Source organism: Anarhichas minor, unplaced genomic scaffold (genome assembly GCF_050575085.1).
Source record: "Anarhichas minor isolate MPS153535 unplaced genomic scaffold, ASM5057508v1 ptg000024l, whole genome shotgun sequence".
NCBI classification, from domain to species: domain Eukaryota; kingdom Metazoa; phylum Chordata; class Actinopteri; order Perciformes; family Anarhichadidae; genus Anarhichas; species Anarhichas minor.
The window spans coordinates 14,962,408-14,975,944 of record NW_027466470.1 but is presented as its reverse complement, the minus strand read 5'-3'; the positions used below and the strand labels follow the sequence as shown (position 1 = coordinate 14,975,944).

Genomic DNA, 13,537 nt, shown 5'->3' with positions numbered 1-13,537 from the left:
TTGGCGTGATGTTAACGTTCGTGTGAGTGCGAGACAGTTTTGTTCCTGTTTTACTGTTCATAAATATTGCAAGTGCCACACAGGAGCAGAGTGTATCTTTTGTACATTCAGGCGGCAGGACAGAAATGGGGTCAGGTGGTTTCGAGGAAATGATGTGACTCTTTGCGTTCAGCTGAGGTTAGATCCATTTCTGTATAAGATAACACAGGCCGCTGCCACATGATGCCCTCTCCATCGCAGTGTCTCTCTGATTAATCCTTCCATATCTCTCCTTTATAGAACTATACCGTCTTCCTTCTCCCTCTCCCTCTATCTCAGTCCTGTCCTTCTCTTTTACTTTATCTCTCTATCTCTCTCGGTTTCTCTCTGCCCTCCATACTGGCTCCACATATTATCTCAGTTCAACTGTGTGAAAGAAAAGGACAGCCGGTTCTATTTCTTTGCTATGAAATGCAACCAGGCGAGTCACGGCGAGATGCCGTCAGAGACACTGTGCACATATTTGACATTCACTTTATTGATTCCTTTATTTTTCTCTATTTGTTTGCACTTAGTTTTGTGATCCTTCACCCCTCACTCTTCAACGGCATGCATACTCACACACGGCCTGCGCTAATGACTATTCCTACCGTCTTAATTAGTGAAGGACTGCAGCGGGAGCTAATTGAGTGACATCATTTTGTGCACTCAGCACTATTTCCTGGTCTGGTTGAAAAACAAAGATGCTTTAACTCAGCCCCGCGTAGCCCATTAGCTATAGCTTACACTTCTAAATGTCAGCCTCTCACAATCCCAGCGCGACATGCACACAGTTCTTCTCCGTCAGTCTGCTCGTGTCTCTAGCCAGCAGAAGTGATGATCTGGCCAAGTCATGGCTAAACCTTAACTTTCATTTGTGAAGTTTAGAAATGTCAAACCTATAGTGGATAGACTTTCATTATAAAGCCATTCTCCTTATGGGAAAAGGTTAAATTACATTGCCATTTATCCCCCTCCATGGTAGCTCTCCAACATAAACAGAGTTTAGCAGTAATTTTCTTATTCACCTCTGTGGGAGCAGGGCAGCGTTTTTTTGGCACAGTTGTTGCGCTGTAAAATGATACTCCTCGGGCCCTTATGGTTCACGTCACCCACTCTGAGCTTTTAATTTGGGGCATTGATTGAGAAATTCTTTTAGTCGTGTCATTAAAGTGATCAAATTTCTGCTCTTAATGCATTTATTGGAAAGAACGGGGAGTGGGAGGAGTCGCAAAGAGAATAAATGACAGTGGGTGGGTGTGGCTGAGTGATTGGGAAGCCAGCCAAGGCCTTGTTCTACAGCCAGTGAACCATTGGGGAGTCGTCTCCCTCTCCCTGGATTCTGTTTTGTAAGGTGAGGAGCCTGATAAGAGTTGTAATTACCTCATTTTACTGCAGCAAATTGCCAGGGTTCTTAAAAGCAGACAGGCTGGCTGAGGTAATATCAGCAGTAATGAGTATTGTGATGGTTGTGGGAGGCTAGCGCTGCTTCCATCTCGATTATTGCTTGGTCACTGCTGCTGGTCTGCTGCTACAGCAAGCCTTAGCCGATCCTGGGCTCATTACTGTGAGGTATAAATGGTTTCATATTGAGTTTCTCTGCACTACGTGTTCGGCAGTCCAATAAGTGTGTATGTAAGCATTAACCTTGCATAGTAAGATAATATATACTCATTTGTGAAATACAGATTTCTTTCCCACGTAGACACATTTTTTCCAACAAAAAGACATTTTATGTTCACATTTTTCTAAAATTAGCACTTCTTGCTCAGCACTTCTTCACAAAATCTTGAAGAGATCCGTCAATGAGCTGCATGCCAGTGTAAATAGAAATAACGAATGTGCTTTTCTGTGCTTGTATATGTGTAAACACATGCAATGTTGTCTATTTTCCTTTCCAAACGGATGGTGAGAAGCATTATCTTCACCGTAGGGGGGTTTGGGGGGACAACAACACAAATGTTTGCTTTTGATTGGTCCCTACGAGGATCTATTAAATGACGGTCTACTAAAGTAACTGCAGAATTCCCTAAGCGGTGTCATCACTGCCAGACTCACTCCAAAGATCTACATGAGGGGCGATCATATTTCTGCTGTGTGCGTCACGAGCAGAGAGAAAACGGGACAATGGTATATCTTTTGTCAGAATGCTGAACACTGTGTTTCACCAGATTATGTTGATATAATTTAACCTTTTCATGGAGGTGTTAATATCCCTACTGTTTGGCCTGAACCTGATACACATGTTATGAAATATTTTGGAGATTTGCTTAGCTCACATTGATCTGTGTCTAGCATAATCTCTACAGCCCCACCATTATGTAGTTTAGCTATTACCCATCTTTGCTCCTTATCGCCTTCTTATTTTGTATAGAAGGAGGAGTAATTGAAAGTCTTTTGCACTTACGCTAAAAGTAATTATGTTGTTAGTTTTAATTGACCCATAGGATGGGACTAATTATTGGTTAGATTCCTCCAATCAGTCTCTGGTAATGGTTACAATATAGAAGAACATTGGTTTTCTTCTCCTTTACATCCAGTGAGCTAGAAAATGACTTGTAATTTGCAAGCATTAGAAGAAGAGATGGAGTTTTTGATTGGGAGATTTCTTTTGTAATAAGCACAGGCCAATGTGTCACATCAGAGATCCCCGTATGAAGCCTAGAGATCCTCTTCTCAGTCTTGCCTCCCAGACCGATGCTCACAAGCAGTGTCTGTGTGTTTTTCGGGTGTGTCCCTTCTCCTTCTTATCCTGCATAGAGCTCAAATATGAAGAGAAATCAAACCCCCCGTAGCCTGTCATTAACAGGAGGCAGAGATAAAGAAAGATAAGGGGAAGGAACGGAAGAGAGAAGGCAAAAAAAATAGACGGGGGGGGGGGGGGGGGGGGGGGGGGAGGAATGAAGGAGATGAAAGACAGTGGTAAATGGAAGAGGCACGCAGAGACGAGGAGGAGAAAGGATGCACTGGGATTAGGGGGAGAGAGAGTGAGGGAGAAGAGGGATGGATGCGTGGGAGAGGAAAGAGGGAGGAGAAGAAGAAGGTGGAGGTAAAGAAAGAGCGAGAGGAGGGTGGGTGGTGGGGTTATAATGAATTAAAGATGACACTCACCGGCAGCCTGGTTTCTAAAGATCACTCTGTCTGCTAATACAATGTTAATGTATGCAAATGATGTGCCTAACCTCTCTCCCCTGACCAGCAGAGGGAAAGAGAGAGAGAGAGATGGAGAGGTGTAAGGTGTGTGTGTGTGGTGGTGGTGGTGGGGAATTACGTACAACTGTGCTGTTTCAGTCTCAGGCCAATAGCTGAATGAGTGACTGACCACGCGGAAGTGATTAGATGCGTAAGTCTGTTGTCACCAACCTCTGGGTGTGCATTGGTTGTGTCCCTGTCTGTGTTTGCCAACCCCGCCTCTGGGTTTTCCTGCTTCCCTTCTTTTACAAACCGCTAATAGTGGCGAAAGAGAGTGTGGCTGCTCGCCCAGTGCCGCAAGGTTGAATCTTAACTTCCATGCGACGTGGCAGCCCAGATGTGTCAGGCCAAGAGAATGTCACCTTGCTGCGATGACAGGATAATTTCATCGGGTTCTGCAGATGCTGCATGTATAATAATTTTTCTGTCTTGCGAGGCATTCTTCCTAACATCTGCTGCTCCTAACATCTCACTTTGGCTTCTGTGAGTCCCCTCTTCTGTTTCTCCCCTCATCTCTCGGCTTTTTCTGTTGTCCCCGAGACCCGGTCTTCTTTCATGCCGAAAAGTTTATTTTCACTCAGCCAGAGCGAGTGTCTGCGAGCTTAGAACACTGTTAATACATTTGTGTGTGTGTGTGTGTGTGTGTGCGATCTGTGATTTGTGAGCCTGCTCATTTATTCTGTCTGTGGCTCACCGAAGCGGGACTTGTGTATCCCATCACTCCCAGCTAATGTCTCCGAGGTTGGCAGATTATTTTCTGTTCAATTTTCGAATCAGCCACATTGTCATTGCTGTCTTCAGGGAGACATAGAAGTAACGTATTTCTTTTGATGTATTTCTGTTGACTGTTCTGTATCTTCTATTTAAAGCGAAAAAGCCTTCAGTTTGAGTGACACAGCTTTGGTGTGACGCGGATTGTAGAAGTCTCACATCTATGTTCGCAAGGATTGTCTTCTCTGTTGAACACGGTGACTCAGTCAAAGACATCACTTCTTTCATATTCCTTTCACCCTGAAGCAGTGCTGTGCCATAAACCCAGTGACAGTATTCAAATCAGCTCAATGCTCTTGACCATGTTGGACTTGAGCTGATCTTATCCATCAATAAACAATCTTTTTTTTTGGGCGATTTCCCAAGTTGAAGTGAGTGAACAGTGTCTGTCTCTGTGACAAATTTCCACACGATTTGTTTCGAAAACACTTCGCTCTGTCAAAAATGTTCCCTTTTTATTCATAAATCCCTCGAGTGGACGGCTGATTAGTTTGGAGACGCAGCAGCCTTTTCTCATGTTTGTTTGTCACTTTGTTTTCAGCCCTGTATTAAGATGCCAGGCTCAGCAGGCTACCATGGGGCTTCATCATTGTTAAGTGCTCATTTCAATCCCGCTGATTTCGTCTTTCGGTTTTTCATCTCTCTGTCTCTCCTTCTGTCTGTCCATTCCCTTCCGTATCTCCCTCTCTTGGTCCTCCCATCTTGAATCAGTTGCGGAGAAAAGATAAACCCCTCTTAAATAATGTTGTTCAAGGCCCTTTGGATCTTGTTTCAGTTTGTTGCTACAATCTCAAAGAGAAGCCCCTCTCAGCCTTGCATCCAGCATCTGGACATGATTGTCTCGTTGAATTACAAAGTGTGCCAGCATCCTTGAACAGGAGGACATAGAAGAGGGGGAGGAGAGAGAGAGAGAGGGGAGGGGGGGGGGGGGGGGGGGGTGGTTAAAGTTAAGATAAATGGAAAAAATGTGTCATGGGTTGGGAAGGGAAATCTGCACAGAATTGTCTGGCATATTGACTAAGGAGCCGTGCTTCAGAGAGGCGCTTCAGCACGTGTTCTATCGACCAGCAGCCATGCAATCATACAGACATGGCCACAAAGGGGAGAATCACACAAACATGTTGCCATTCTCACTTGCAACCCGTAGAATTAAAGTCATACGTAAAGACTCATAGAGGATGGAGAGATTGGCCAATCTAGACCTGCTGCTCTTTATTTCTATTTCTATAGATGTCCTTTGGCCCAAATGCGAGCATCCATGTGTCTGTGATGTATCATGCGACTGCTTGCTGACGTGTAATTGTGTGAAGAGGGCTGCCTTCATCGATCTGTAGCGCAAGGCCCCATCAATGTTTAATGCAGTCTCTCTTGCTCCCTCATTTCTCTCCCTCCCTCCCCTCTGTATCTGTGGAAACAGCCTACCATTTGGTATTGATCTACCACTTGCTACTAATGAGAAGGAGCTGTGCTTTCTGGCATTGGAAGTTGTAGGCCTTCGGTCGAGCCTTTGTTGTGGCTCGGCTTGACACTTCTGGGTTTTGACTCGTACGCTGGTAATGTATCAGCGCGAGTGAGCCTTACACAATGAGCCAATCCACTTTCGTTGTAGGTTTTAGAGTAACTAATATTCTGCAATGTACTCACAATACATTCCCTATAGCCTTGCGGCTCTTTGAATCCATTCAAGGCAAGCTACCCTGACACCTACAAGCTATTGTTTTCCAATTGATTTATGACACAGTCAATATTAGGCTCTCTATATTAATAATTTTCCCACAGACTGAACTGCTAGTGAACCTGGCTGTGTTTAATTTATTGGAGCTTGCAGATGGAGCTGACATAGCAGAATATAAATGCAGGAGAAAACACTCTGGGCTACCCTCCAAACATGAAGGACTACAGCGAGCTGTTGTCTTTCCTTGTCTTCCAAATGACTTGGTAAAAACTGAAAGAGGGTAACGGGAGGTCCGGTCAGATATAACTGCGATCAGAATCGGGAGCCATGGAAAGGGAGGACTAATAGATTTTACGAGGGTTTTATGGTCTTAAGCTGAGGAGTAACCCAGCGTTTAGCTACTGGAACCCACGTACAGCCAAGAGAGATGACACGGGGAAATAGGTGTCTTAAAATGCTTGAAATACAAATTTACAGTTACCCAAACAGAAATGTCGAATCCCAATAATATATACATAATATTTTGTTTCTGTAACTTTTTTTTTTTTTTTTTCATATAGAAACCTAATTGTTTCCTAAACCAAGGTCATAGGATGAATTATAATTTCAATAATAAACTAAACCTCTTGTAATTTTGAAAGAGCCGTCTTTTCTAATTAATGCGGGTTGCTCGTTTTAAAATAAAACTCTTAAAATCCACTTATGATTAAATGGATGAATGGTCCACAAAACAGCTCATTTCAAACTCACACACATACACGTACACAAGGGACATTTTCCAAATCCCCAGTGCCAGCGGACAGGTGCGGCATGACGGCTGTGTGAGCCCCACCCTGTTGCTAATAATCACTTACCATACTCCATTTACTCATCTGCTACTCTGATATTCTGCTAATGGTAGACATTAGGTCACATGACGCAACTCACCCACCCCCCTCCCATGGACTTTTGACCTTTTTTTTGTCTCCTTCCTACACCATCTTGTGCCTCCTTCACCCCATCCATTCCTTTTAAAAGGAAATGGGAAATGGCCAACCAATGCCTGTGTGATTTGACTAAAGCTTCTGTGATTTCCCCTGAGAAAGGGTTGGCAGTCCCCACAACGCTGGCTGGCGCTGAGGGCTGTTTCATGCTCCTATCTCCCCAGCTGACAGCAAGTCGTGCAGGCAGGCAGGCAGGCAGGCGGGCGGGCAGGTGGGCGCTGGCTGGCTGGCTGTGGAAACTAGACAAGACAAGGCTGATCTTAGGGAAATTGAAATACTCTGATGGAAGCCGGGTGTGAACAAGGCTGTCACCGTAGGTGTACACAGAAAATTGCTCTCTCTGTTGGCTGGTGAATGCGAGTGTGTATGCGTGTGTGTGTGTGTGTGTGTCTGTGTGTGTGTGTGTGTTAGCGTGCAGCTTATGTGTGGCTTAATGTGTATCTGTGTGAGTGCTTGTGTGTGCAGCTGAATTACCTGGGCTAATTGGTTTCATGTCTGAGGACAGTTTCTTCCACTAAGTAGAGATTGAGAATGAAAGGCCTTTTTCTTTCCCACTGGTGCCTTGTCACTCATCATGTACTTGTTTTTTTTTACCAAGACCACTTGAACTGCAGAAGACGGGCTTTGAGTGCTCCATCATTTGGAATGATTTCTGAATCACTGCAAGTTCAGTCAGATTCCAAATAAGCAACAGCTGCGGGGTTTGTGCTTCCTGCGGAGGAGTGGGTAAAGGGAGGGTGCTGAGGGCTGGGACCTCTTCTTGAACGAGGACAGCGTCTGCTGGTTACGTCTTTGCATTCAGTCAGAGTGAGATGTCTCCCTTATCAACAACGCGTGTGTGTGCGTTGCTAGCCAACCGTGTGCTGTGGCAGTGGAAGATGTCCAAGCCAAAGACACAGCAACCGCTGTTGCTCATGAAAAACATGAAATATGCCCTGGTTCCCTCTCTATAAGATGGAAGGGTTAGGCCAGAGAATAAACTGTCTGTTACTGGGGAAATTATGAATCTATCATTACACTGCTAAGGCCAACATGTCACCCAGTCCATCACTCTATAGATCTGTGTGTGTGTGTGTGTGTGAGAGAGAGAGAGACAGACAGGTTCATAATAACTGTCATGCTTCTCTCTTCTTTCCTGGAGGTGTATCGGGTTTCAAGATATCAGTGTGCCAACACGGCAGATATTAATCAAAATGGGGCTGACAAACATCTTGGGTGAGCTGCCAGACTTATTTGTCTGCGGTGTGTCACTGCGGATTAGCTAGAGGTAACCTTTGTCTTATATTTCATAGGTATGGGACCAGATAAGACACCTTGTGTAATGCAAGTCCAAAGTGTGGAATCTGAACTGGTCCCCTATATGGCAAATTTTCCTTTTTGAGGTTGTAGCATTTCATCATCTCATTTTTGTTTGCAACCAGTGCCCCATACGGTATATAGGTGCATCTTGAGATTTTATGCAATACTCAGAAAATCACAGAGAACCTGTATGCTTTGGAAATGTATTACATTGCTGTGGGTTTAGAAGAACTGACACAAGAGTCCAGGGCAAAACTATTTTTCAGTTTTTTAAGCAATGGCCTCGCCTTGGAGGGCTCCCTCTGCGTTCTGGAAGCCGCTTTTCTTTGCGTTAACAATGTGACAAAGTGCAGCACTCACACACAACCACATGCAAACCCACACAGTCTTTCTCATGTGCACACACACACATACAAAAATATCATTTATTTTTTTTTTTTCACAAATGACTGCATACCGTGCAAAATGCATGCACTCACGCAAACAAAGGCAGGATGCACATAGTGTAGTTTCATGCTGTCACAGAGAGAACACAACACAAAGCTCAGCATTTAACAGCATGACAGAGGCTCTCAGACATTCCTTCCAGCAAAGTGACAAAGCTTTGTTTCCATGTCTCTTGTCTTACCAGAAGTCTAGCGGAGATGGATGAAACGCTTTGAAAGATTCATCTCCTCTCTGTTCATCAACGATTGTGTCAAGTGATCGCTGGGGCTTGAATGCGGTTCAACTCTGTGGAATGATACTCAAAATAGCTTTTCTGAGGCTAACCGCTGTCTTTGTCTCTCTCTACCTCTCTTTTTCTTTCTTCTTTGCAGAGACCGTGATGGACACTCGGGTGGCCACAGCTGAACTGGGCTGGACGGCGTATCCTAATTCTGGGGTGAGTCAGTTATTGTCAACACATATACGCATCCTGACTATACAAATGGTTTCAGACGTTTCTGTTCAAACTCTTTCTGTTGGGAGGAAGAAACCCAGTGTGCACATACAGATCTACGCTCAGCCAGACAAATAGACAGGAAGGCAGGCAGGATGGGAGTATAGACTTAAGTAGTGCCCAATGAAGCTCCTATTATGGGTATTATTTTCTCTCTGTCCCAGCTCATAATGGCTTAATGATATAATGGGTCCACGTAAGCCCCAGACACAGTACCTAAGTCCCTGTAAATGGAGGCTGGGGGATACCATAGACATAATGATACTGTAATGATACATTTATGCAGGGCAGTGGAGGTATTAGGATGAAACAGGGAAGGAGGAGCTAAAGAGGATGGAAACGCTCAGGGCTTTTTCAGATTTTAGGGGAACTATTTTCAACTTTCCGGTAGTTTCATGCACATAAAAGGAGGAAAGTGCAAAGTCATCAGAATGGGGACAGTGTTCGCTTTTTTTTCCTGAAAGAATCACACTATCAGACGTATGATTGCCCTATTACACTAATGGACTTAAAGATAATTTTAAGGCCTTGTTCTCTGTGCTGTAATTCAATAATTCAATGAAAAGCTCCATAGACCAGCATTGATAGCATGGATCTTGCAGGAGTCATCCAGAACAGACAATGACTGTTTCCTGCATTTTCTGGGTCCTTGGGTCTTTATGAGGCATTTCACACACGTGTAAAGGGAGCTTTTATTGCTTTTGAACAGAGCTTTGGCTTTAAACATTGGAGAGTGTGGCAGTCCACGCTTTTTCTTCTCTCCCCAAAGGAGTACTAATTAAAACAACCTGGACCCTGGAATAACCTTGTGTTTTCATCTTATGTGATACAAGTGTGCGTGTGTGTATGTGTGTGTGTTGGTGCACAATCCTAACAGGATCTTACAGATCTGAGATCCTAATAAAGTTATATAGATACATACTACATACCAAATATAGTTATATAGTTTTCTAGAATCAGTGAGGGAACTACTTTCAATGCATTTTTATTTCGCTGTATATAAATACAACTGGATTCAATTGAAGATAAGGTGAGTAGCTTGTGAGCAGACTGTCCTCACCAGAAGAAAACTTAAAGTAAGCAACTGAGTATGTTGCAGGTGAGCCAACATAGTTACAATTAATGTAAAATTGTATTTTGATTTGACTTTTTTGCACGACATCAATCTTTGCACCAAACCCGGAGATTCTGAGTTTCTTCTTGAGGGGCATGTTGGTCTTACACCCGGTGCTGTTCACCCTGAATACTGTGAAAGGATCAGTTGGGTCGACAGTTACGCACTTACATAATATGTAATGGAATAAATATATAATAAATACATATGCCCCCCCCCCCCCCCATGGATCAGCCTCACACTGTCGCATCTTTTTCTCCGTGACGGGAAAATATCCATTAAGACCCACTGAGTAGAGACTTCTACGCTGGTATTTCCATCGGAGCCTGTTCAGTTCAGTAAGCCTCCAGGCACACAGAGCCTCCTGTCTGTGTTGAGCATAGTTTTTTAAGATACTCCTGGTGTAAAGGTTTAGGCAGGGAGACACCTCTGTAGGGAGAATACACTCATACCGCTCACTGGAAGAACGTACCACTTTACACGGCTGCCTTGACCTTACTGGTAGTGTGTGAGTGATGCAGCATGGTGCCTAGAAATGCACACTGTCTCACACACACATATGTGCACTTCAATACACACACACACACAGCATTCAGCAGGTTTTTAATTGGTGGATTTCTGTTGCATGAGATTCAAACATGTAATTATTTCAAACCTGCAACATCTGATGATTTCCATGTACAACACTCCCCCTTGAGGGTTGCTGGTGCGCCCGTTTGTTTGTGTACTATATCAGCTGATTTGGAAATCCAGTATTTAATCGATAATCAGATATATTTGACTTATGTATTCCATCTCACCTATTTAATGTAATGGTCAGCTGAAGGTAAATCTCATAAGACTGACTGTAGCCCTATGGCAGTGTCAATGTAAAGATACGTACTTGTATGACTACACATGCTTATTATATTAATCATGTGTATTTGTTGCTATAGCCAGTGGCTATGTGGTCAATTGTTCTCTTTGCAAACCTGATAAATGCCTCTCTAACGCACACACCAAGAGAAAGGGCACACACACACACACACACACTAGTGTTGTCCCTGTGCTATTCGATACATCTCATTAATTTTCCTTCAGTAACTTCCCCTTCAGGAGTTCATAAGCAGTGTGTATGTGTGTTTGTGTGTGGCTGACCAGAAGGGTTAATTTTGAAGGATTGCAGAAGCAGCATCATTAGTTCCAGTGGTGTAAACACGAGGACGTATCAGGGTTGGCCATGTGAATGTATAATGGAGCGACAGTCTGCGAATGCACACCCTTATGATAGCACCTGCTAGAGAGGAGGGCTCAGAAGGAAAACAGATAGAAACAAAATGATGATATTCCTTCAGAATGTGCATTCTTGCTCCAGCTTTTATTGTTGCATTTCAGTTGGATATATTCTTTCTTTCCCCTCTGTGGACTTTCACCTCCAATGTATATTTTTCTCTGTTTCTGTCTAACCTCCATCCTTGTGAGTCAGTCCTCTCGTTCTCTCTCTGTTACTCTCTGGCGTTGTCTGACGCACATCCTTGCTACTTTACGACACATACAATGTGCAGTCCCAGAAGGGCAAATGGCTCTCGACCTTGCCATGTGGCAATGTGACGGAGCAGACATGAAAGGCAATGAAACACTGGCCTTGCTAATGTAGATTTACATCCACTTAGAATGTGATTATTCTTAGTTATCAACAGTAACTTGGCTTTCTGAAGCATCATCTGAAATTCAAGTATAATCATAAGCCATCAGTCTGAACATGGATTAAATAGGTAAGAAATGATAAATAAACACACTCAAACCTGGGTTTCTTCATCAGGTTAACCGATTAAAAGAAGATTAGGGGACAGATATCCTCATTTTAGGTTTGTACGTGTGTTTTGAGTTTCTACTGGAAAATATTTTTATGCTTTAATGTTCATTCTGTCTGTCTGAATATACCCGTGTCCACCCTCTGTCTGAACGCTCCATGTTAGCGCCTATCTCTTTAGGACTCCCTTTAGAAAAGTCCTAGTCTCCTCTTGGTGCACCTTTTCGAAGATACTCACATCTATTCTAATATGTATTCTATATTCTAATGAGCTGCATGTGACATAGGAAGGGCAGCAACATCTGAATGGCTTGTTGAATCACGTGTTTTTAGATCTAGGCAGCCCACAAAAACTGACTGGGTTGTCTTATTTCATAGTTTGTGGCTTGGTAGGCACTCCAGATACCCAAAAGCACTGAACTTTTTCATGATCTGTCCCCTTTAACACCACCTATGGACCTCTAGGAAAATAATGATTTCCTGGTCATGTATACAGATTTCTAAAGGGTTTTTATTATGTGTGCATGATAAAGACCACATAAAAAGTCCTACAGCGAGGTGAAAAGAAATATCTGCAAAAATAATCCTTTGAACCAAAATGATTAAATCCAGGGTCGGTCTTGAAGTATAACTTAAAGCAATTAAAAAGTTGAACCATTGCATAATTTAGTTTGCAAAAGTGAATTTTATGTTAGGTGTAGAAACAACATGACAAAAAAAAGTGCTCCCACTACAGAGCCATTGCTTAACAGTCCAAACACCATTCCCTACATACCATGTTTAGTTAGATACGATTAAACAATATCTGTCTAGACATGGTAGTGCACGGGCAGAAATCAGATTACTCGCCAATTCAATGTGAGTTTTAACTTTTGTTGTGGACGTAATTGTGTTATCTGATTTCCTGCTTGATTTCTCACAGTAATCTGGTTTCCTGTGTGCATGATGTAAGCACATAGACACTGCGCAGAGAAGCAAATTAGGAAGGTGACACATCGGGGTATCGTATTACAATCATTTCAGGGAATTTTATGAGGAAAGGAGGGTACAGTGGGAATGAAGAACAGCAGAAGAGCAGGGCTATGTGTCGACTAGGTGTTCTGAAGAGCAGGATAGTGCAGGAAGTGCTGGGAGCGAGCGCCAGAAGAAATGCTTCGAGACGCTGTGAGGCTCGTAATGTTAACTAGCCTGTAGCAATATGGTATACCACAGGGAAATATATAGATACTAGAACCATAAAGGCACAGTCATACCATGAAGAGTCAGCGTTTAGCCCATATGCTCCAATATATTATTCTTTATGTCTCTCCAGTCACATTTTCTACGAGCTTTTCTCCCTTCTTTGCCATTATAAGCCGTGACGACAACTTAATAAGACCCCTGTTGTAACTGGAGATGTTCCCTGAGAAACCCGCTAAAATGTTGATGACTAAGGTGATCGAAAATGTAAGAAAATAGAAACAAATCTTGATTCTTTTCCATCACTTTGATAAATGGGGAGTGAGATTTAAAAAAAATGCTTTCGTTTGAGAGGGAGCGGATGGGATTAGGGGAGTGAGGAGTGAGGAGGAGAGCAAGGGGCCGAGAGTGAGGGATGAGAGGAGCTGGGAGAAGAAAAAACAATAAGTAATGGCGGAGGAGCTGAAAAGGGTTGCAGGATCAGCAAAGGGGTGTGACGAGGGACGGGGATATGGAGAAACTGGAGTGAGAGAGTGTAAGAGATGGTGTGTGAACCGAACCAAAAATGTCAACC

The 13,537-nt window shown here is 43.3% G+C and overlaps 1 protein-coding gene across 1 annotated transcript in view; it reads left to right on the top strand.

Moving 5' to 3' along the window:
* The first annotated feature begins 8,497 nt into the window (after positions 1 to 8,497).
* The window catches only part of LOC142956053 (ephrin type-B receptor 1-B), a 93,091-nt gene continuing 88,051 nt past the window's right edge, over positions 8,498 to 13,537 (top strand). Inside the window, exons 1-2 of the mRNA XM_076097353.1 lie at positions 8,498 to 8,531; positions 8,757 to 8,821. Of these exons, the coding sequence (XP_075953468.1) occupies positions 8,498 to 8,531; positions 8,757 to 8,821 (99 nt within the window). The remainder of the gene's footprint in view (positions 8,532 to 8,756; positions 8,822 to 13,537) is intronic.